The 22,095-nt window shown below is 39.5% G+C and overlaps 1 protein-coding gene across 1 annotated transcript in view; it reads left to right on the top strand.

Annotated features, from left to right (window-relative positions):
- The window catches only part of COL26A1 (collagen type XXVI alpha 1 chain), a 382,105-nt gene that overhangs the window by 87,609 nt on the left and 272,401 nt on the right, over window positions 1–22,095 (top strand). Inside the window, exons 2-3 of the mRNA XM_075850816.1 lie at window positions 3,674–3,796; window positions 11,721–11,824. Of these exons, the coding sequence (XP_075706931.1) occupies window positions 3,674–3,796; window positions 11,721–11,824 (227 nt within the window). The remainder of the gene's footprint in view (window positions 1–3,673; window positions 3,797–11,720; window positions 11,825–22,095) is intronic.

Here is a 22,095-nt window from a genome sequence, read left to right as displayed (position 1 = left end):
ATATTCTAACAAAAATAAGGCCCCAAAATCCACTAGGTGCACCTTTGCTTCTGAGGCCGGTGCTTCAGTCCAGTAGCACGCTACGGCCACATGTGGGATATTTCCTAAAACTGCAGAAACTGGGCAACAAATATTGGGTTGCATTTCTCTGGTAAAACCTTCTGTGTTATAAAGAAAATTGTATTAAAAATGTATTTCTGCAAAAAAATATGAAATTTGTAAATTTCACCTCTACTTTGCTTTAATTCCTGTGACATGTGTAAAGGGTTAAGAAACTTTCTAAATGCTGTTTTGAATACTTTGAGGGGTGAAGTTTTTAAAATGGGGTGACTTTTTGGGGGTTTCTAATATATAAGGCCCTCAAAGCCACTTCACAACTGAACTGGCCCCTGTTAAAATAGCCTTTTGAAATGTGAGAAATTGCCGCTAAAGTTCTAAGCCTTGTAACGTCCTAGAAAAATAAAAGGATGTTCAAAAAACGATGCCAATCTAATGTAGACATATGGGAGATGTTAATTAGCAACATATGGTGATGACACACGGAGCTGTTAAGTGCCTTTTGCGTGCGCAAAACGGCACTTTTTTGCGTGCGCAAAACGCACACGCTCGTGTGAATCCGGACTATTTAGTTCACCTGTCAGCAGTTTAAATGTCATGGCTGATCGGTGTATATTCAACTAACAACTATGTTGCCATTAGGTCTCAGCTCAAGATACAGCTGCTATGCATACAGGATGCAAGGCAGCTGTATATGAAAAAGTAAAGATTATTTTCAATAAAATGTAATTACAAAGTTGCACCAATTATACTGATACACATTTATATATATATATATATATATATATATATATATATATATATATATAACAATTGAAACAAAAACGTTTTCACAGGTGCACACAGTAATTAAACCCTGAGGTTCTAACCTTTCTCCCATTAGTAGCTGCTCTGGACATTTAGAAAATATACTTTTTTTTGTTTTATAAAGTGCTATTGCTCATTACTGCTAAAATGAACTGTCCTACAATCACATTGTTTTTACACACATCTATCATGAGGCAGAAGAGCTTTAAACAAGATATCTATAACAAGGTGGTTTTAGGCTGTGTTCCCACGTGTCGAATATGGCGTGTAAATATCACGCAGCGTGTCAGACCTGGAACCTGCAGTACATTCCGTTAGAAAAATCGCACCACATTGTGGTGCGGTTTTTTCGAGTGGAATTTCCTCTGCGGATGAAAGCACTCATACTTATCCCCTCAGTCTTCTCTGTGCGTAGTCCGGCCTCCTACAATGACTTTACAGGCCATGTGACACTGCAGCCTGTGATTGGCTGCAGCGGTTACCTGGAATGAAACGTTATCCCAGGAGGCCGGACTGCAGGAAGAAGGAGGGTGTCCTGGATAAGTATGATTTTTGTTTTTTTCCAGAGTTGCGAATTTTGCGGCGTAAAAGTCTCAAAACTTGGATTTCTGTTGCAGGTTTTGCATCGACATTGAATTTAATGTGGAAAACCAGCAACAGAAAATCAACAAAAACGTAGCATAGAATGACATGCTGAAAAATAAAATTCTGCAACGCACGTCAATTTATTACCGTTTACCCTGTGTTGTTTTTTCCGCGGCGTGGGCATGAGATTTTCTAAATCTCATCCACTTTGCTGCTACTGTAAATGCTGCGTAATTTTCACACACAATTCCGTGGGAACCCGGCCTTAGGGAGTGTTATAAACTTCAATGTATATAGTGGGATGAAATGTGACTCAATACTGGTTTACAGGGAATGTCTAATGTATTTAATTTTAATATCACTAATTATATGTAAGTCTGTAAAAGATAAATAATGTGTTTGTTCTTATTTTAAATGTTGAAGCTGTATATATTTTTTTACTTTCCTGGATTCAGTCCTATTGGAAGCACACCCTTGCTTCCTGTATTGTGTATAAAGACTGTACAGCAGCATGTGCACGCTTTATGGCAGCTTCAATAAATGTTCCTCAATTGACTGAGAAATGTCATAAAATATTACAGTCTCCAGAAATTGAAATATATAGTGTTACTATTCTGCTTTATCTGGGCCTCCAGCAGTACAATAGAGCTGTTATTATATCTCTGCACTCTCTGACCTTATCTAAGTCTATACAGCAAAGCTGACAAATGAGATGAGGAAAACAGTGAGTGTAAGCCCTGTTGTGTATGCTGTAGTGATCAGCGTGAAATCGAAAACACTTTTTAATGGATAGACACAGACCTTCCATGAACCCGATAAACAGTCTTTGAGGAGCCCCAGTGATGTCACTATGGAAGCTCTCTCGTGGCCAGCCTAAGGCTAAACTAGTTAATCGACTAGTTGATTGACTAGTCTAGTCTTAGGATGGCCACGAGATTGCTTTCATATTGACGTCACTGGAGCTTTTCAAGGACTGCTTATTCACGTTCACGCTACCAGCTGGGCATACCCGTTACATTAATCACATAGCAAGATTGTATTCTGAAGTGGAGCGGCATCTAGAGTCAGGGTTGATAGCTTTCATCTCCTGCAGTGTTTAAAGGGTTATTCCTATCTCAGACATATGGTATGACCAAAGGATATCCAAAGCCGTGGGACTCCAACCTTTATCGAGAACGGGCGTCACTCAACTCTGTTCCCATCTAGTGAGGGGGCTGCTGGCTGCCAATTCCCGACAGGGACTATATGGGGAGGTGGCTTCGCATGCGCACGGCTCTTTCCATTATGTTCTATGGGAGTTAGTGAAACAACCGAGAAAACGCTGCTTATTCTCGATATAGGTATGGATCCCAGAGCTGATAGTTAAGTGATTTTTTTCTTATTAAACTTGTCTTACTCATGTGTAGATCAATATTAAAATACAACATCCAGGGTTCGAAGTAACAGATTTTTACAACTTAAATGGAACCTGTCAGCGACTTTATGCTACATTTTCTGAAGGCAGCATAAAGTAGTGACAGACACTTTGATTTCAGCGGTCTGTCACTTATGTCTGATAGTTAAGTGATTTTAGGGAACTGACATTTAGAACGTTTCAGGGCTTGCATTGCACTAAGAGGGAGTCCACAGTATTCACGAATTGCCGCTTCCCCGTGTCAGCCACCTATGATTGACAACTTTCTCCAAATCCAAGTATAAGTAAAATGCAATCATATTACTTTTATTATATTATTTTTACCCCTCTAATCCCACCCCTCACTCTGATCTGGACAGGGGAAAAAAAAAAGAAGATAAGCGCTAAATCCCCCTCAATCAAAGCCAATATTCCCATGATTTCAAAAACCTATCCCCTGGGTAGTCCTTCGCCAGAACAATTTTCTCATATTTAATGGTTTTCTTTGCCAGATTTTACCAATTTACTGGATCAGGAATGGTCGATAACCAAATCCTAGTGATCACTAAATGTGCAAGGAATCTACACTTCAACCTAGACATTTTCATTTCCCTGGGGTCTGACATTTGTAAAACATCTCCTAAAATGGCATTTCCCAGAAGAGCATGAACATTTAATTTATATTTATATTTTATCGTGCATCACTTAAATATTGTATTTTAATATTGGTATACACATGAGTAAGGTCAAGTTAATAACAAAAAGATAAAAAATAGAATATTTTTGCTAAAGTCATAAAATTAAGAATTGTGATCTTCTTCTCTTTTACAGGAACTGGTGTCAGTTCACAGTGACAAAAACAGTTACCTGTCAAGTACAAAATGGATCGGAGACCATGGTTCAGCGAGTGTACCAGAGTTGTAGATGGCCGGGACCCTGCACAAATCTAGTGAGGTAAATATATTTATAAAAAATGTTCATAGCTATCAATCCAAAGAGTGTTGTATGCAGTCAATGCTCATTGACAGTCCATAGTATCTTATTCAATATCCGTAAAAGTTATTAAGGTAGGTGATGGAATCAAGTCTGTTGGATCACAACTGTGGATGGAAGAATCTGAAACATTGGCAGGTCATTCTATTAGTTTGGCAGCATTAAAAGATGCCAATTCTACAGAAACAACAATGCCAACTTCTTTATTAACCCTTGGGAATAGAATTATTTATTTTGTAACAGATATATACTAGACACTCTTACGTTCTTTTGCCAGTTTCATTAAGTGACTTTTCATTTGGGAGCTGCAGTGGTATAAACAAGTGGGCAAAGAAGGGTTTCATAGTGAAACACCCCTCACCCTCCAGTATCAGGTACTCAGGCTTGTGTTGGATTCTAGGATGATTGTCCCAAATCGTGACAACAAAAGGTGACTGTTCTTATTACAACATGATGCAGGAGCAAGGGTAATTTCTTCCTGATGCCTATGAAGTATAACTTGCTAAACGCAGCTACGCAGTGGGGTCCAAAAGTCTGAGACTACATTTAAATTCTGGGATTTATTTTTCACTTAAAGGAGTTGTCCCAAAATTAACATTTATCACCTATTCACAAGATAAATTATAAATGTCTGATCGCTAGGGGCCCCAACGCTGGGACTCACCGATCACTAGAGTGGGGTACCTGAACCCTCTGTTCCCCCTCACTGCACGATCATAAGGAGGAGATTGAATGGAGAGGAGTACGAGTATGCGTCTACCCATAAAAGTCTATCGGGCTGATGAAAACAGCCAAACACTGTACTGATAAATGTTAATCTTGGAATAACTCCTTTAAGCCTGGAAGTAAACAGTCAGGTTTACTTCCAGGGATATGGCCCACTGTTGTGTTGCTCCCTCTATGTTAATTTGCTGTAGTAAACCAATAGGGCGTAAACTACCCTTAAGCTGCCTCACGCTGATTGGTCAGCATCAGATGCCGGGAAGCTAGCTCCACCCCATTGGCTAATTACATTAAAGTTGCATATAGTGAGCCAACACAAGAGGGCGCCATATCTCTGGAACGGGGGTCCATGAAAAAAAAGCAGCGCTGGAATAAGGGAGAGAGTGCTGTTCAGGTCAGTTAACCAGTTCAACTTATATGACCTAGTGATAGGTCATCTTTAAGTATGAATAGTGACAGAAATGGTTCAGTATTTGAGTATTTCTTCATTTTACCTTTCTTAACAATTTTCCATAATTCTAAACCTGACTATTTACTTCCAGGCTTAAAGGGCTTATTCCAAGGTTAACATTTATCAGTACAGTGTTTGGCTGTTTCCGTCAGCCCCATGGATTTTGAATGGAGAGACACATGCTCGTACTCATCTCCATTCAAGTGCATAGGTGACTAAATGTCCCCAAGACTAGGTAAACAAAACAACAAAGTGCAGAGGAGATGGTCTGTGAACAGATCGATTGTCGGGAGAGTGACTTCAACCTAAGTTGGCAAAATATCCAGGGAATGTCATTTACTTTATTGAAGAAGGTTTTCAAATAATGCTTTCAACCTCACTGATTCTTCTTGCAAACTATTTTCAGATATTGCCCAAGACTGGTGCTTATGTTGACCCTTGTTTTATTTATCAAGCCACATGATCAATTATACTCCTAAACTACATTTACACGTAGCAATAATCGTCACAATCGGCTCAATTCTTAGTGACCATAACAATCCCAAATACATGGGACTGAGCTGCAGTACAATGGCATAGCCAAGGTGCCTGTGTAAAAATTGAAAGGAAGCGGTGCTCTGTGAACCCCTTCATTGTTCAGATAGACAGGGGTCCCGGGGATTGAACCCCCACAGATCCATTGTTGATTGTCAATCTTATAAATGGCCTACTCTACATTGTTTGTGACGGCTATGAATTAGAGAATGACGATAACAGTACCCCCCATTCTCCTGATAGGTATAAGTCCCGCACCTATTGGGCATTTCCTGTGGATATGCCAGAAATGCCTAAAGAAGCACTCCCATTAAGTTTTTTATTGCTTTGCCCATTTGTAATGGGCATCTTGTACATGTATATGATAATAATTTGCTCACCGAGCGTCTAGTTTTCAAAACACAGGCTCTGTTCGGCTCCCCCGTGCGGTCACGTGATCTCTAATCCGACTCGCCGATTCACACAGAGTCTTATGGGCGGACCGGAAGCCAGTTTCACTTTTAAACTTCTAGAGGGAGACGCAGCCACCTTCATAACTGGAATTACGCTTTAAGTATCCATCTCTATACTGGCTGATAGTTTGACAGATCCTGTCTATGTATATAAAACAAGTATCATCTTCTGTTATTAATTTTTACATGGGCATGTATATGTATCCCATAGCATTCATCTGGATCCAATTATCATATCACATAACAAATATCATTGTTAGCTTCTCATGCCAGTCAATTCAACTGCTGCTGTTGGACAGATGATGACGTAAGGGGGGGGGGGGGGGGCTAAAACATGCACAGGACTGAATGTATAGCCTTACAAAGATACTTGTTAGATGTAGTCTTCTAGTTATAGTATCTAACAAGCATATAAGAGTTTACATGTACATAATGCGGCTGTACACATAGAAAATAAATCCCCTGTTTGGGTAATAGTATTTGCCCCCCCCCCCCTAATTATTGTGTGCAGAACATAAAATCAAGCACACAGCCATGCAACCTTCATAGACAAACATTGGTCATACTGAAGAGCTCAGGGACTTTACACATGACACTATCGTAGAATGCCACCTTTGCTACAGGTCAGTTTGTGAAATTTCTGATTTGCTAGGTCTGCCCAAGCTAATGGTAGCCCCCCCCCCCCACTGCGTCATCACCTGCCCAACAGCAGCAGTTTAATGGAATGGTATGAAAAGCTACCAATAGGATTTGATACGTGATATGATATTTGGGTCCAGAGAAATGCTATTTATTGAGCACTTTTGTTGTGAATTTGAACGCCAATTTCGAGACCGACCATCTCATAAAACATCAGTGTCTGACTTCACAAATGGTTTTTTTTTTGGCTAAATGGCACAAATTCCCATAGGCACACTCAAAAATCGTGCAGAAAGTCTATTCTCAGAATAGTGGAGGCTAATATAGCTGCAAAAGGAGCCCGACTCCTGATGCGAAGGTTTTGGATTGGGATGTCTAACATGCTGACATAGTTGTGATGGTCAGGTGTCCACATACTTTTGGCCAGCTAGTGTACATTATTTGTATATTTGTTATCCCTTTAGATAAAAGGATGTTATTGAAATGCATAAAACTGGTTAAAAGCTATACTCATGTGCTATCAACAAAGGAGGCGGAATGACCTTGTTTTCTAAAGCTTTCCAAATTCAGTAGATTTTTAATTATTGCCATCCTGTTCTAGAACTCGCTCACACTTATGTCTGCCAAGCCACTGATGATTCAGTCTTTTGCCAGGAGACCATCAATTTGATAACAGAATATTTTCTTGCAAACAGATGTGGCTCTTGCTATGAAGCCCATGTTTTCAGCTGTTTCCCGTCACTAGTCTTGTTTTTATTATGTTCAATGCGAAACAATCTGATCAGTGCCATATGCTGGAAAGTGAAGCACTAATTGTGGACACAACAAAGGAATATAAATCTAGCCGAGTACTCATCAGCACTGCACATACAGTAAATAGTTAGCGGTGATATGTGGTTACTTTCTGGCGTATTGTAACATTGTTGGACTTTTATATGTAGATTTCTTTTTGTTATGATTCACCAGTTGAACAATGTCCTGTGGATATTATAGTAATTAGATATACAGTGAAAGCTCCCAAGAATATACCTCTTCAAGAAGAACCCCCCAAAATGAAAAGATTTTTCTGTGACCAATTTGCATATACATTATTGGCTATGTACAATAGCCCTCTTTAACAAGACCACCTCTCATTCTGACCGGTGACCGCACTTTTTGATCAGTTGTTTTGTAGGGAACCCACGTGTCACTTAATTGACCCTTGTCCACGCTGCTTTGTCCCACTAAATGCATTTCAGCGTGTGACAGCAGATGGCATGAGGCGCTGCTAAGTTTTGAAACGCTTCACATGGTGGTGACTGAAGAGTGGGAAGCCATGCTGGGGACTCAGAAGGATACCGTTCAGTACCATACAGTGTTCTTCAATCTGTGGCTCTCCAGCTGTTGTGAGACTAAAACTCCCGTCATGCGCTACAAGTCTCTTGTATGGTAAACTAGGAAGCCACAGGTAGAAGACTACTACAGTATACAGGAAGGACAATACTTCACAGATGCAGGGAATACAGTAATGTATGCTATAAGCAAACGGTGTCATTGATGACATGATTTTTTGGTGTTTCATCATTTTGTGTCTTTACTCATGTATTGCTTAGTACATGTTTGCTGACTGCATCAAAGCTGTGTTTTTTACCAGAATCGACAATTATGACCTATCCAAAGGATAGGTCATAATTGTCTGTTCGCTGGGACCCCCACCGATCGCGAGAACGGAGTCCCGAACACCGTGTTCCTTCTCACTGCTTGACTGCAGTGAGGACGTTGAATGAAGCGGCAATCAAGCATACGCGCTTCCGCTCCATTCAAAGTGTATGGAATTGACGGAAACAACCAAGTACAGCACTCGGATGTTTTCGTCAATCTCATAGACATTGAATGAGCGATGGGCGCATGCTCGACTGCCGCTCCATTCAAGCTTCTCCTCATAGCGTTGGATGCATTATGGAGAAACACGGGGATCAGAACCCCCATTCTCGCGATTGGTAGGAACCCCAGCATTATGACAATTAGCACCTAGGCTGTGAAAAAAGGATAATTGTCGATTCTAGTACAACACCTTTAATCAGTTGCGACCAGGCCCCTAAGCCTGGGGGCTACACAACGCTGACCGCGTTGGTCCCGGTTCCAACTGTATCTGAGTCTTCAGGACGCAGATACAGTTGAATTCAATGCTGGAGCAAGGAGCTGAGCTACTCCTTGCTCCATCATTCACTGTGCCGTGAGCCATTAGAGGCTCGGCGCAGACAGGCGCGATGTAGTGACGTCATTGCGCCTGTCTGCGCCGAGTCACTCATAACACAGGCCAAATGAGGAGAAGGATCTCCTCCACTCATCGTGGGAACGGGGTAGGTAAATAATAATTTATATCATTTTTCTATTAGGCACATATGGGGGCATTTTACTGGGTATGGGGTGGGGGCTGATATGGTCACAGCTATAGGAGCATTATACTGTATGGGGGCATTATACTGTGTGGGGCAGCTATGGGGGCATTATACTGTGTGGGAGCATTATACTCTATGGGGGCATTACACAGTGCATTAAACGTAGATTACGTAGAAACGTAGGCTGTGATGGATGCCAAATGGTGGCATCCGTCACCCATAATCTATAATGGTATCTGTTTAATGGATACGTGAACTGTCATGACCCTTTTCCTGATGTATGTTAACTGGATACCATTATAGCCTATGTGTGACAGATGACATTGTTATACATCGGTCACCCATAGACTATTATGGTATGCGTTTAAGATATGTGTCATAAAAAGCTATGTTAAATGGATTCTTGTGACGTATGCCACCTATAGGTTCCCATGCGAAAACATTTTTTATACTGCACAGTATGTTTTGTTGTAAAATCCTGTTGTATGGAAGGTTTACACACTTTGAAAAGTTAATGTACCCATACACCCTATATATTTTCAGAAATCTGATGACCTGAAGATTGCCGTTGTCCATATGACAAATATAAATAAAAAATAAATGCATTAAATTTGACATTTGCACCTAAAACTCGCATCGGAGCAGAGGCCTACACACACAAAAATTCTAAAAATAATAGATCAATGGGTGCAAAATCTATATAATACCACAAGACTCTACATAAACAAGAGCTTGTGCTCTCAAAAATACTGAGACAAAGGCCATGCAGTATTTGGTTGTCATCTGCAAATGTAATAATATGTAGTGCACACCCCAAACTTTCTATATTTTTTTGAGCAAGCACATAGCATGTTGTGTATTTAAATTAAATGTACTAATTTTATGCACAACCAGCTTTGCACAACTTAGCGTGAAACATTGTTTATAAGCAAAAATTGCATGAAAATGTAAATTTGCAACTAATATGCTTACTCAAATAACCCCTTTTGCCAGCAAAATGTGTTTAGTACTGGGACCCGAATACAGAAAATTCCTTACTCCATTTGGGCCAATGCCATGGAAACGGGATGTCACGGTGACGTCACAGGATTCCAACTGTGATATGGAGGAGAGGGGCACTCTGGAAGGATATGATCTAGGCTAATAGTGTTCTATATACAGAGGATTGGCAGTGTAAAATGTATAAATGTATAATCTTTATTGATGTTTCTGTGTGTTGCCTGTGCCTAGCGAGTCTTACTTGACGCCGCGAACCGGGTGCTGATAAACATCAGGGTCATGGAGTCAATAAACGCCCTAATTAGGCACATAGGAGTGATTGGATGATCAACTGCCAATCTACTCACCCCTTTACTTGAAAGGAAAAAGCCACTATATGTGACAATCAAAGAGCATCCCAGGGATCATCTAAAGCAATATAGGGATAGGAGAAGGATCACAGATCATCCTCCTATCCCTGCACACTGTCAGCTTGTCCCCTACTCCCCCTGCTTATTTACACATGATGAAGTGGCAGCTGAACGTCTATGCAGCTCCCACTTCAGCCTGCTCTAGTTTTAGTTAGATCACAGCCCGAGCTGCGATCTTGGACTTGTTTTAAAGCCAGCAATCTTAGCAAGGACTCTATCCACAATCTAGCCTGAGCTAGGTCCATTTGTAGCAAGGAGGTATCAGATAGTGCTTGGCTAGTGAAGTGCTACCGTGCCAGTATGTATGAGATACCGCCTTGGCAAGGAAGGAATTAAACACTATTACCAGCATTCTGTATCCTTTTCTTTTTGTTTTTTTGCAAAGAAATATTTTTGTGTATTTTTGGTATTTTTTCTCAAAGAGGTTTCACTTCGGGGTAGAACATTGGGGGCAGAGGTATAAATTAAAGCTCCTGGGCCCCAATAAAAAATCTGTATCAGGCCCCACCTACTATCACACGTCATTTATAGTACTGGTCTCCTTATAGTGTGACTGCATCCTCTATAGTTATGTCTCTGACTGGAGGAGCAGTTGCAAATGACAACCAATCAATCTGCAGCATTCATTTTTCTAAGGACATTTGAGAAATGAGAGCTAGAGTCTGATTAGTTGCTATGGGCAACTGCTCCACTTGTTTCTTGCTAAATCTTCCCCAATATATTTCACTAGTGCGAAAAGTCAAAATGCACCTGTCTCTGCAGGTATAAACACATAACGGTATGAAAACTATACTATAAGTCCTATATTCTAAAGTTACATAATTAGTAGGGGCAGCCTAAAATAACTATGAAATATTTAGTTTAAGACGTCTATGTGTGCCTCCTCATAGGAAACAAACATCTTCTAGTAGTTTAAATAAAGTGAAAATTTATGATTTTGTAGTGCCCAAGGCCGTTGCCAAGTGTCATAAATGACCCATAGAGTTTCAACTACATCACTTTGATGCTCTACTGTTCAGAATCTCAACATTTTTGATGATCACAGACTAAACTGCTTCTTTACCTGATTCTTGACTATGTTGTACTGGTAAATTTTTTACTTAAAGTGTCCTTTTTCACCTCTGTGGTCTATGTAATAGATTTATACTGTATATAAAGTTTACAAATCATTTCACACCTTGGAAATGCAGAATTATGTTGGCCAATCTATGGGATTCCACCTGCTTGTTCAGTATACCAGTATTATTTTACTGTAAATATTTTCACATGAGGTCGTCTAATTTTGTTCTTTATTAGTTATAGGGCTGTGCTGAGACCAATATATAAAATGTCATATCGTACAGCCACAACATTGGAGTGGAGGTGCTGCCCAGGATTCATGGGAAGTAACTGTGAGGAGGGTAAGTCAAAGGACGTAAAAATAAATATATTATTTTTAGTATATTATGAAATGTATTGTCAGTCACACAAATTTGATAAGTACATAATTGTTCTAAAATATTTTGTGTCCTCATGTTAAGTTTATATGACTTAACGTTCTTAAAGGGGTTTTTCGGTGAACAAAAAATCGTGATCATTCTTCATATTATCTGGAAAAATGTCACTTACCAATATGCTTCTATTTTCAAATATGTGTAGAGTTGCCGATCCAAAACCAGGTCGCGGGGTGTCGGAAGACCGATTGTTGCATTGTTCTATTGTTCGTGTCGATGAGTCATCAAGCACGTGACCGCAAGGCACATGCACTGTAACTGCTCCGTTGTGTTACTGCAGTTACTGAGGCAAGGGGTGGGCGGGGAATCATTTGCCGAGAAGAGAAAAGGGGATGCCAGGACTTGTAGTGTCCCTCCTCAGAAGCAGAAGCTGAACATAGTGTGTGCCGATACATCGAGATTTGGCAAGAAGGTCTTTATTATTTAGAATATGGTTTTATGATGAGAGGACCTTTCTAATAGTGTTTTTAGGAATTTTTTTTTTTTTTTTATAGGTGCTGGACAACCCCTTTAAGTTCTTTATCTGCCATAAATGAATTCCAATTCTTCTCAGTGTCTGTCCTGTCCTGATTTTTGAGTGTTAATTACAAGAACACATATTTTTTTCGAAATATCATACAAAAGTATTTGTACTGGTGTACTTGTAGATCATAGACTAAATAACAGCATGCAATGTCAATCAGCTGCTTCTAAAGCCAATAGGGTATTGTTATGTATTAAAAGCGGCATGAACTGGCGGGACAGGGACATAATATTACCACTTTACAAAGCATTAGTGAGGCCTCATCTAGAATATGCAGTTCAGTTCTGGGCTCCAGTTCATTAGAGAGATGACTTGGAGTTGGAAAAAATACATTGAAGAGCAACTAAACTAATAAGGGGCATGGAGAATCTAAGTTATGAGGAAAGATTGAAAGAATAACAGTTATTTAGTCTAGAAAAGAGACAACGAAGGGGGGACAATAATAACTTGTATGAGTATATAAATGTCCTATACAGAAAATATGGTGAAAAGCAGTTCCATGTAAAATTCCGTCAGAAGACAAGGGGGCACTGCCTCTGTCTGGAGAAAAAAGTTTCCGTCTCAAGCTTTCTTTACCATAAGAACTGTGAATCTGTGGAATAGCCGGCCTCAGGAGCTGGTCCAAGCAAGAACAATAGATGGCTTCAAAAAAGGCTTAGATAATTTTTTAGAACAAAAAAATATCAGCGCCTATGTCAATATATAAAATTCCTTTTTGAATGTTGATCCACTTGGGATCAAGAGGGACATTTTTCATTTTTTAGGGCACCTTGGTTCATGCTTTATGAGTATTTTTTTTTACTTTCATCTGGATCTGTAGAGATAAAACAGTAATAATAGTTTACCCATAGCCTTTTCCTTTCTTCCATCCCTTGGTTGAACTTGATGGACATATGTATTTTTTCAACTCTACGATGTAACTATGTAAATGTGACAGAAAGATTAAATAAGGTCAATGCTATGTTGGATCATCCCAAGTGACTATCTTTGAAGTAATTGTAACCATAAATAGATTTTTTCATGGATTCCACAAATAGATGACATTACAATACTTAAAGTGTAACTCCAGGAAAAAAATATGAAAATTCCTACTTGCCCCTATTGTATTATCCACCTGATGGGGAGAATGGAGATCATTGCTCTCTTCAATGCAGCACCACTGTAATAAGCCACTTTGGAGTCATAATAGGTAATACTGCAACTGTTAACTGCATCACACAATAACAATATGACATACAAAATATTTTGTAAAGTGTCACGTACAAATGCAGCCATATGAATGCTGACTTTTGACTTAGGTTTTCAAATTCACAAATTATTATTTCTCAGAATTTACTAAAAAATGTAAAACCTAAAAATGCTGCTTGCATAAGTATTTAACCCTTTTGCGGCTGGATAAATCGAACCTCTTATCACATGACTGTGTACAATAGGCCATTGCATCAAGTGAACCATCTCGACTAAGGCAGCTTTGCATCTGGGAAGCAGTTGCTTTTGCTAATCTGTCTTTGGTTACATACAAGTCAATTGAGACTCAATATTAAATAAATACTGAACTCATATTGAATAAATACAGTACCAGAAAAACCTTCAGTTGCGTGGTTTGCACATCTGTAGAGCGCTGTTTGGTGCCATATCTTTCATACAGTTGGTTGTATGAGCCCTTAGATTGTTAGAACTGACATCAAAATATAAGCTTAAGGCCTCATTCACATGGCTCTCCACTGCACGGCCACAGGGACTCTCTGTGCGACCAAATGATGCTTCATCAGGTGTCGTATGTTGGAGATGTTTCCCCTCTAGAAGCAACACTTCTAGGAGAGAATATCTCTGTAATGTAATCTAATGGAGCATGGCGCAATTCGTACAGAATCGGACAGCAAAAAAATATCTGTATGCGTCCATATTAAATCAGAGGTACAATAAGGTCTCATGCATCTCTTTGGGTGATACATTTAAACAATGGCTGCAAACAATTTCCTTGCACTTGTATTCATGAATGCTGCAAAGTTAAGAGCCTTACTGTTTATTACTAACAGAGAAAACTGGGAGTTATAGTTCCAGATGAGCTTGTAAAAATGGCATAAAATTGCATAAAATCAGCTTACTGTATACCAAAAGTCCCACAAATTGAAGTTAGAGCGTTACTTCCAGTTCCTTCCAAGTTTAATTGGATACTACCCATCAAATCAGCATAAAAATGTTTTTATAACTAACAGTTTCTTTAAGAGAAAGACATAAAGTTGACATAATGGTAAGAGAATTCTATTAAGTATTGGCCTTCTAGTGTAAGGGAAGATGCCAGTTCTTCATGACGATTATGGGATCTTGAAGAATGAGATATTTCCCCCTAGGCATGTTAATTTGTTCTTTCGCAGAGAATGATTTAACATGCACTGAATCTGGTGGCTCATGCTGCCAAATTTACCCTACAATAGGCAGCCGTGAAACCATGTTCAATATAAGTACTTGCAAGGTATGCCGAAAAAAAACATGGTAAAACGGGTGGATGTGTATATAATACAGTCTGGTTCTGTTCGCACTTGGTCCGTAGAGAATGGTTGTTTCAGACTTTCCATGATGGCCATTTTTTTTATGTTGCTGAAACTAGCTGAGAGACAATTATAAGACTGTGCATAACCCCACAGTGCTGGCAATGACTTTTTCTTTAAACTTTATTTCATGGTTTGAGGGCACATTGTAAATGTAAGTCTTCAAGAAGTTCAACACCTGCAAGTTTTATGTATAAAAGACAAATTTTACGTGTTTTTACAGATATTTTATTTACCCTGGACAAACCTTACCAAGAAAATGTATGTCAGTCACAGCCAGGCTCCGGCTGTGATCGGGCAGACACAGCTTTTGTGCCCACATGATCACCATCACGTCACATTACGGGAAGGGGAACCTTCCCATGACATAGAATATGAATGATAATGCAGTTAAAGAGGACCTGTCACCTCTCCTGACATGTCTGTTTTAGTAAATATTTGTATTCCCCAAGATATACCGATTCTGGCCCATCTTTTCTTAGAATGCTACGCTGCGCTGCTTATCTCTTATTACTTGTAGAAATTTATGAATATATTGACAAATGGGTGTTACCAATTGGGGGTGTGTCCATACACAGACTGACACTGACCTATCAGTGCTGACAAAGTGAGACTGTGTAGGGACACGCCCAATTGACAAGTGGAATGGTACACCCAGTTGTCAATTTATTCATACATTTCTATAAGGAATAACAAAGGAACGACACAACGCAGAGTTCTAAGAAAAAGATTCTCCAGAATTTCATGGGCAGTACAAGTATTTACTAAAATAGACATGTCAGGGGAGGTGACAGGTCCCTTTTAGGGAATAAATTGATAACTCTATGTTACAATTCCCCCTGTTAAAGGGTTGGTTCCAGTAGCGCTCTGTCAGCACTAATTGGACATTTTCAGTCTATGTAGGGACATTTCCCTAACTGGTAACACCCGGTTGTTAATGTATTCATTAATTTCTAGGAGGAATAACAGAGGAATGGAACTACATAGAGTTCTCAGAAAAGAACCTCCAGAATTGGTATATCATAGGAAAACAATTATTTACTAAACCAGACGTCACAAGAGGTGGCAGTTCCTTTTTAAAGGGGTTGTACCAGAATCAACAATTATCACCCATCAGGAGGATAGGCTATAAATGTCTGATCGCTGGGGTCCCCACCTCTGAGACCTGCACTGATTACAAGAAGGTGGGTCCTGAACGGAGCGGTGGTCAAGCATGTGCGCTGCTGCTCCATTCAGAGTCTATTGGAATGAGGGAAACAATCGAGTACAGTGCTCAGTTGTTTACGTCAGTCCCGTAGACATTGAATTGAGGGAGCATACACGACTGCCATTCATGCACCCCCTGCAGTGAGGATAACGGGGGGGGGGGGGGGGGTTGGACACCCCTGTTCTTGTGATTGGTGGGTGTCACAGACAATTATCACCTCTGCCTTTTAAGTAAAAATATTTTAGAAATTATTGAAAAATATAAAACAAGGATGCACAATTTCTCATTTGCTTTACTTGCTAAAGTTGAACGGAATGTATCACCTATATTTTTTTCCTAATTAAAACCAGATAGTGAAATAAAATCTTTTTTTCTAATGTTTTAGTTTTTAACTGTACATTTTTTTTAGATTGTTTTTTCTGTACATGATTATTGGGGCAGTCATCTTATCTGAGCTGCTGCTTTAAGGCCCATTTACACTGGCCAATTATCTGGTAAACGAGTGTTCAAAGAACGTTGGTTCCTGACAGTTGCCCTGTGTAAACAGGGCAGTTATAAGCAGATGAACGAGCAAACGCTCATTCATCTGCTGATCGTATAGTTTTAAATGTGTAAAATATTATCGTTGTCGGCAGCACATCTCCCTGTGTAAACATGGAGACGTGCTGCCGGCATGAAAGAAATGTATGGGGACTAGCGATCTGAGTAATGAGCGCTCGTGTCCATACATAGTGCCTTGTGAAAGGAGCAAACGAGCGCCGATCAACGCGCTGTCTCTTTGATCCGTGTAGAGGTCATTGTGCGGGTAGGGATAAGAGGTGAGCTGTGTCCATCAACTATTGTGAATGGCGAATCCTGTGTAATCTATAAAACGGTGTTACCTTTTATGGTATCGGTACGTTCACACGCAGTGTTTTCAGACTTAATTCTGGCGTTTTACGCCTCGAATTTCGCCTGAAAAAAAGCCCCTAATACGCCTACAAACTTCTGCCCATTGCTTTCAATGGGATTTGTTCTGTTCCTACGAGGTGTAATGTTACGCGACGCTGTCAAAATACGGCGCGTAAAAAGACGCCCGCGAAAAAGAAGTGCATGTCACTTCTTGGGACGTTTTTGGAGCCGTTTTTCATTGACTCCATTAAAAAACAGCTCCAATAACGCCCGTAAAATACGACGCGAAAAACGCAAGTTGCTACAAAAACGTCTGAAAATCAGGAGCTGTTTCCGCTTGAAAACAGCTCCGTATTTTTAGACGGCTTTGCTCACTGCGTGTGAACATACCCTAATCCTGTCTGTGATAATTGCTGAGAAGTGATCTCTATAGAACAGGAAGTGTCAGTCTATTATGGAGCTTTGTGGTCAGAGTAAAAACTGCAGGATTTTAGTATTATTTTTTAATACAAATAAAAAATAAATGATCCATAATTCTTAAAAAATATGTTTAACATAATAAACCTGATTTAACTAATAGGTCATTCTCTGATTACACATTCTATTGAAGCTAAGATGGAGCTTGACTCCAAATAAACTCATCTACTGTACATTTCCAACTACCAGTAGTTGATGCCTATTAAATGCAGGTATTTCTAAATATCCTAACGTATTAGTTCGTCTTTCCCAGCCTGTATATTATGCTACATTTAGCTTATTGGATTTGACATGTAAAATTTGCCCATTGTAGGTTGGAATGAGGTCGCCTATATAAGCCGTCTTTTAAACTTTAATGACTTATGGCTTTTAGTTTTCTTTCCAGTCATCCAACCATTCTTCTTAAGTGCTACTTAAAGTTGCCAACCCTTGTGATATTGGCAGTCATCAAACATGCTTATTGTGTTGCACCTAAAAGTCTCCGAGGTAGAGCAATGCTGTAAATTCTGACGTTCTGACACATCAACGTATCTCAAATTGCTAATAAAAACGTGTAGTAAAAATGATGCTGTCTCAGCACTTTCTACCTGTTTAGTTACATAGTTTCACCAGTTAGAACCATATTAGAACCATTGGATGTGTGTAAATAATAGTATTAATTGCAGAGTATAATAAAGCCTTAATGTATCTTAAGAAAAGACAACAAACTATCTTGTTATTTCACTTTTATTAGCATTGTTAGGAAAATAAAAATGTGGCTTTAAATAAAATGTAGAATGCACAAACTCTCGCCAAAGCAAACCCCTTTTAGTTTATTGCTTGAATCCTCAGATGCAATAAATGATTTATATAGTAGTATGCATTCTTCAGCCAATTCCTAATGATACAAATGAGTAAAATATACTAGTGCAATTGTCCAAAAGAGTAACAGCCTCAAGGAGACCAATATCCTTCATGTTAATGCTTTCCTTAGGTGTATAGAGCCCATTCTATTTCCAGTTACAAGCGTAAAAAATATTTGTGGTGACCAGAAATGAACAGGTATTTCAATATTCATGTAACAGTAGTGACTAAAGAAGTTGTTCAGCTCCTCAATAAAACAGAACAGTCTGGCTGTACAGTCAGGATGTCCCAGGATATATGATAGTTTTAGTACAGTCAGGCGTTTGTATAGTATGTAATATCACTTCTCATCTGCATGCTGTCCGTTTTAACAAAGGACATCACGCTGACCCATACAAGTCAATGGGGCTATTCACATATCCATTTTTTTTCACGGAGTGTGTGTCCATTGCGAGAAACTTATTGCATGTCCTATTCTGGTCCATTTTTTCCGGAGCAGACTTACCCGTAGAAGTGTATGGGTGCATGAAAATAATTAACATAACACGGACAACGTCCATGTGCTGTTCATTTTTCACTGATCAGTTGCTAAAAAATGCAGAGAACAAAAAAGTGAAGCCAGGAAGTGCTCGCAGCGGAGAAAAACAGATGAAACACGGGAACAACACTGACGCAAAACGGACATTCATATGCATGAAAAAACGTTCCGCTTTTTGCAGTCGCAAATTGGACAGGCTCAGGTGAATAAGGCCTAATAGTGTAATATTATTGTGAAAAGATGAGGTGGAAACTATGTAGAAAGTAGATCTGAAGTATAGATCTTACCAGGGCCGGTGTTATAGAAAATGGGGCCTGAGCAATATAATACTGCCATCCATATACAGCCCACATAATGCTGCCATATAGTTCCCATATAATACTGAAATTTAATTTCCAAATAAAATCACCATACACCGTTAAATAATACTGTGTGGTTTTATGGGGTTCCGATCATTGGGAGCCCCCTAGAAAACAGAGAGCTATGCAATTACCCAGTTCTTGCCCCTAAAACCAGCCCTAGATATTACGAATGTTATCTGTTTGAGGCTTACAGTAAATTTTAATATACAGATGTAGCAAGTGATGTTAATTAGCAGCTTCTTTTTTGTACCATATTAACGACGAATGTTTGTGATATCACCCATATTGACAAATTCAATTCTAATGCGTTGACAATTTAGCACTGCTTCATCTGTAACGTAGGCAAACCCAGAAGACATAAGACAATACTAATACTCTATTTTAAGGAGGACCTGTCACCTCTCTTGACATGTCTGTTTAATGAATACTTGTGTACTCCAAAAAAATTAAAATTTTGGAGCAACGTTTTTTTAGGTCTCTGCATCGTGCTGTTCCTCTCTTGCTCCTCCTAGAAATGTATGATTAAATTAACAACTGGGTGTTACCTTTTTCCTTTTCAAAGGGGCGTGTCCCTATACTGTCTTAGGCCTTATTCACACGATAGTGTGATGGCCGTTAAAACAAGGGCCGTCACACGGACACATGTTTTTCAATGGGGCCGTTCACACGGCTATTGTGAAGGGTCCGTTGAAAAATAGAACCTGTCCTATTGTCTTTCGTTTTCACAGATCCCTCCATAGGCTCATCTATGTGGATCCGTGAAAACGGAACCCGCACTGGGGCACCTCGGACGTGAAAAACGTCATGTTTTTCACGTCCGAGTTTCCCCACGCTCGTGTGAATCTAGCCTTAGACTGTGAGGACTGATTGAACAGTGTCAGACTGTGTAGAGAAACACCCCCAACTGGTAGTGACCAGTTGTCAATTTATTCCTAAATTTGTAGAGGGAATAACGGAGGAATGGTACAACGCAAAGTTCTAAGAAAAGACGCTCCAGAATCGTTATTTTATGGGTATTACCAGTATTACCAGCATGTCAGAAGAGCTGACAGGTTTCTTTATTCAGCAGATTACAAAATACCCTAAAAAATTGTATGTTTTACAATGAATTTTAACATTCCGTCAATATTCACACATAATTATATAACATATATAAGAGATATAACATGTGACTGGGAATCAAGTAAAGTCGGTTTTTATTTAGCCCTCTTTGGGCTTTTCAATACCATGTTTGTAAAAAATAACTTCCCTCCCAACCTCCCTATAAACATTGCAGTGGCTCTTAAGTCTGTACATGCCCTCCCTCTCTTACTGTCACGGACTCGTACATCGCACAGAGAGGCTTTCCCCGCTTTAGCTGCGTTTGTTAATGAGACACTGCTAAAGTGGGGAAAACCTCTCGGGTGTGACATACATTGCACAGACCGTGAGTAGGGGGGCTATTTATTGACTTGAGCTAGTTCAGTGGATGCTGGAATAGAAGGAAGCCCTCCTATTGAATGAGGGCTAATTAAAAAATATACAGTATATCCTGGTTACCTGTTTTGGGTATCTTTAGACACATTGGTGCAAGTCAATGGCAACATTCTCAGATCAAGGAGCCATGGTGTTCAATAATGGACCTTGACCCCTTCTGGACTGGTTGGATTTCAATAACTATTTGTACTATAGAGATGCTAATACATGGACTGGTGCTTTCTCGTGTCCCTATTACTAACACCTCTGACTAGTAGCAATATTTATTTAGACTGAAGCACCATACTTTGGCTGGAGCCTCTAAGTGACCTGTAAAGTAGTGACGCTGCAGAACCCTGACAGTAAAACCCGTTAATACTATTAACAATAGAAATACAAAAACGAATAAATATTTCTATATTGTTCATTAGGGCAGCACAGTCCCTATAGTTATTACAATATATCTTTATTTAACTTTATTTATCTTAACTTTAAATTCAAAATAGACCCTTCATAATAGAGAAACTGCCTTGTCATTTTTCCATATTTTATTATACCTATCCAACCACATCCAAAAACCTTTGTTTTTAGATGGGACAGTTCTTCTCCACTAAGTCTCCTTGACATTATGACGTTGAGGAGATCTGTTCTGCAATGTATCACTTTACATCAAATGGAGGATCCGATCCCAACCTTTCCCCTCTCCGTTCGGATACTCCTTTTCATTACAAAAAAAGGCATACAGGAGGACAGATCTCCTTCATGTGATGGGAAAGGGCTGTATGTGGACACTCAACTGGAAAGTTTAGCAAGTTCCTGATAGAATGTGGTTTGAACCCAAGCTCTTTACAGTTAATCTCCTCATCACCCAACTGCATGTTCCATATTTTCCAGGCAAATTCTCAGACCCCATTTATGTTTCTATTGATCAACTGCACAAATCTGTTTTAGGTCCTGTTCAAATCAGCATTCGGGTTCCGTTCATCGGTTCCGTTCACGCTTTCCGTCAGAGGAACGGAAAGCCGAACAAAAACTATCACTTCCGTTTGCATTACTATTGATTTCCATGGTAATGCTTACGTTGCAGTTGGTTTCCGTTTGTTTCCGTTCCGTAAAGTTTATATTTTTTTCACGAAAACAAAAGTACTGTAGATTGCGCTATTGTTTCCGTAAAAAATCCCTGAAACTTTACGTAACAGAAACAACCGAAAACACGCTAAAAAAGGAAGCATTACCATTGAAATCAATGGTAATGCAAACAGAAGCGATAGTTTCCATTCGGGTTTCTGTTCATTGGTTCCTCTAATGGAAAGGTTGAACAGAACCGATG

Source organism: Rhinoderma darwinii, chromosome 2 (genome assembly GCF_050947455.1).
Source record: "Rhinoderma darwinii isolate aRhiDar2 chromosome 2, aRhiDar2.hap1, whole genome shotgun sequence".
NCBI lineage: Eukaryota > Metazoa > Chordata > Amphibia > Anura > Rhinodermatidae > Rhinoderma > Rhinoderma darwinii.
Note: the sequence above shows the minus strand (reverse complement) of the source record. Positions and strands in the feature narration are given on the sequence as shown.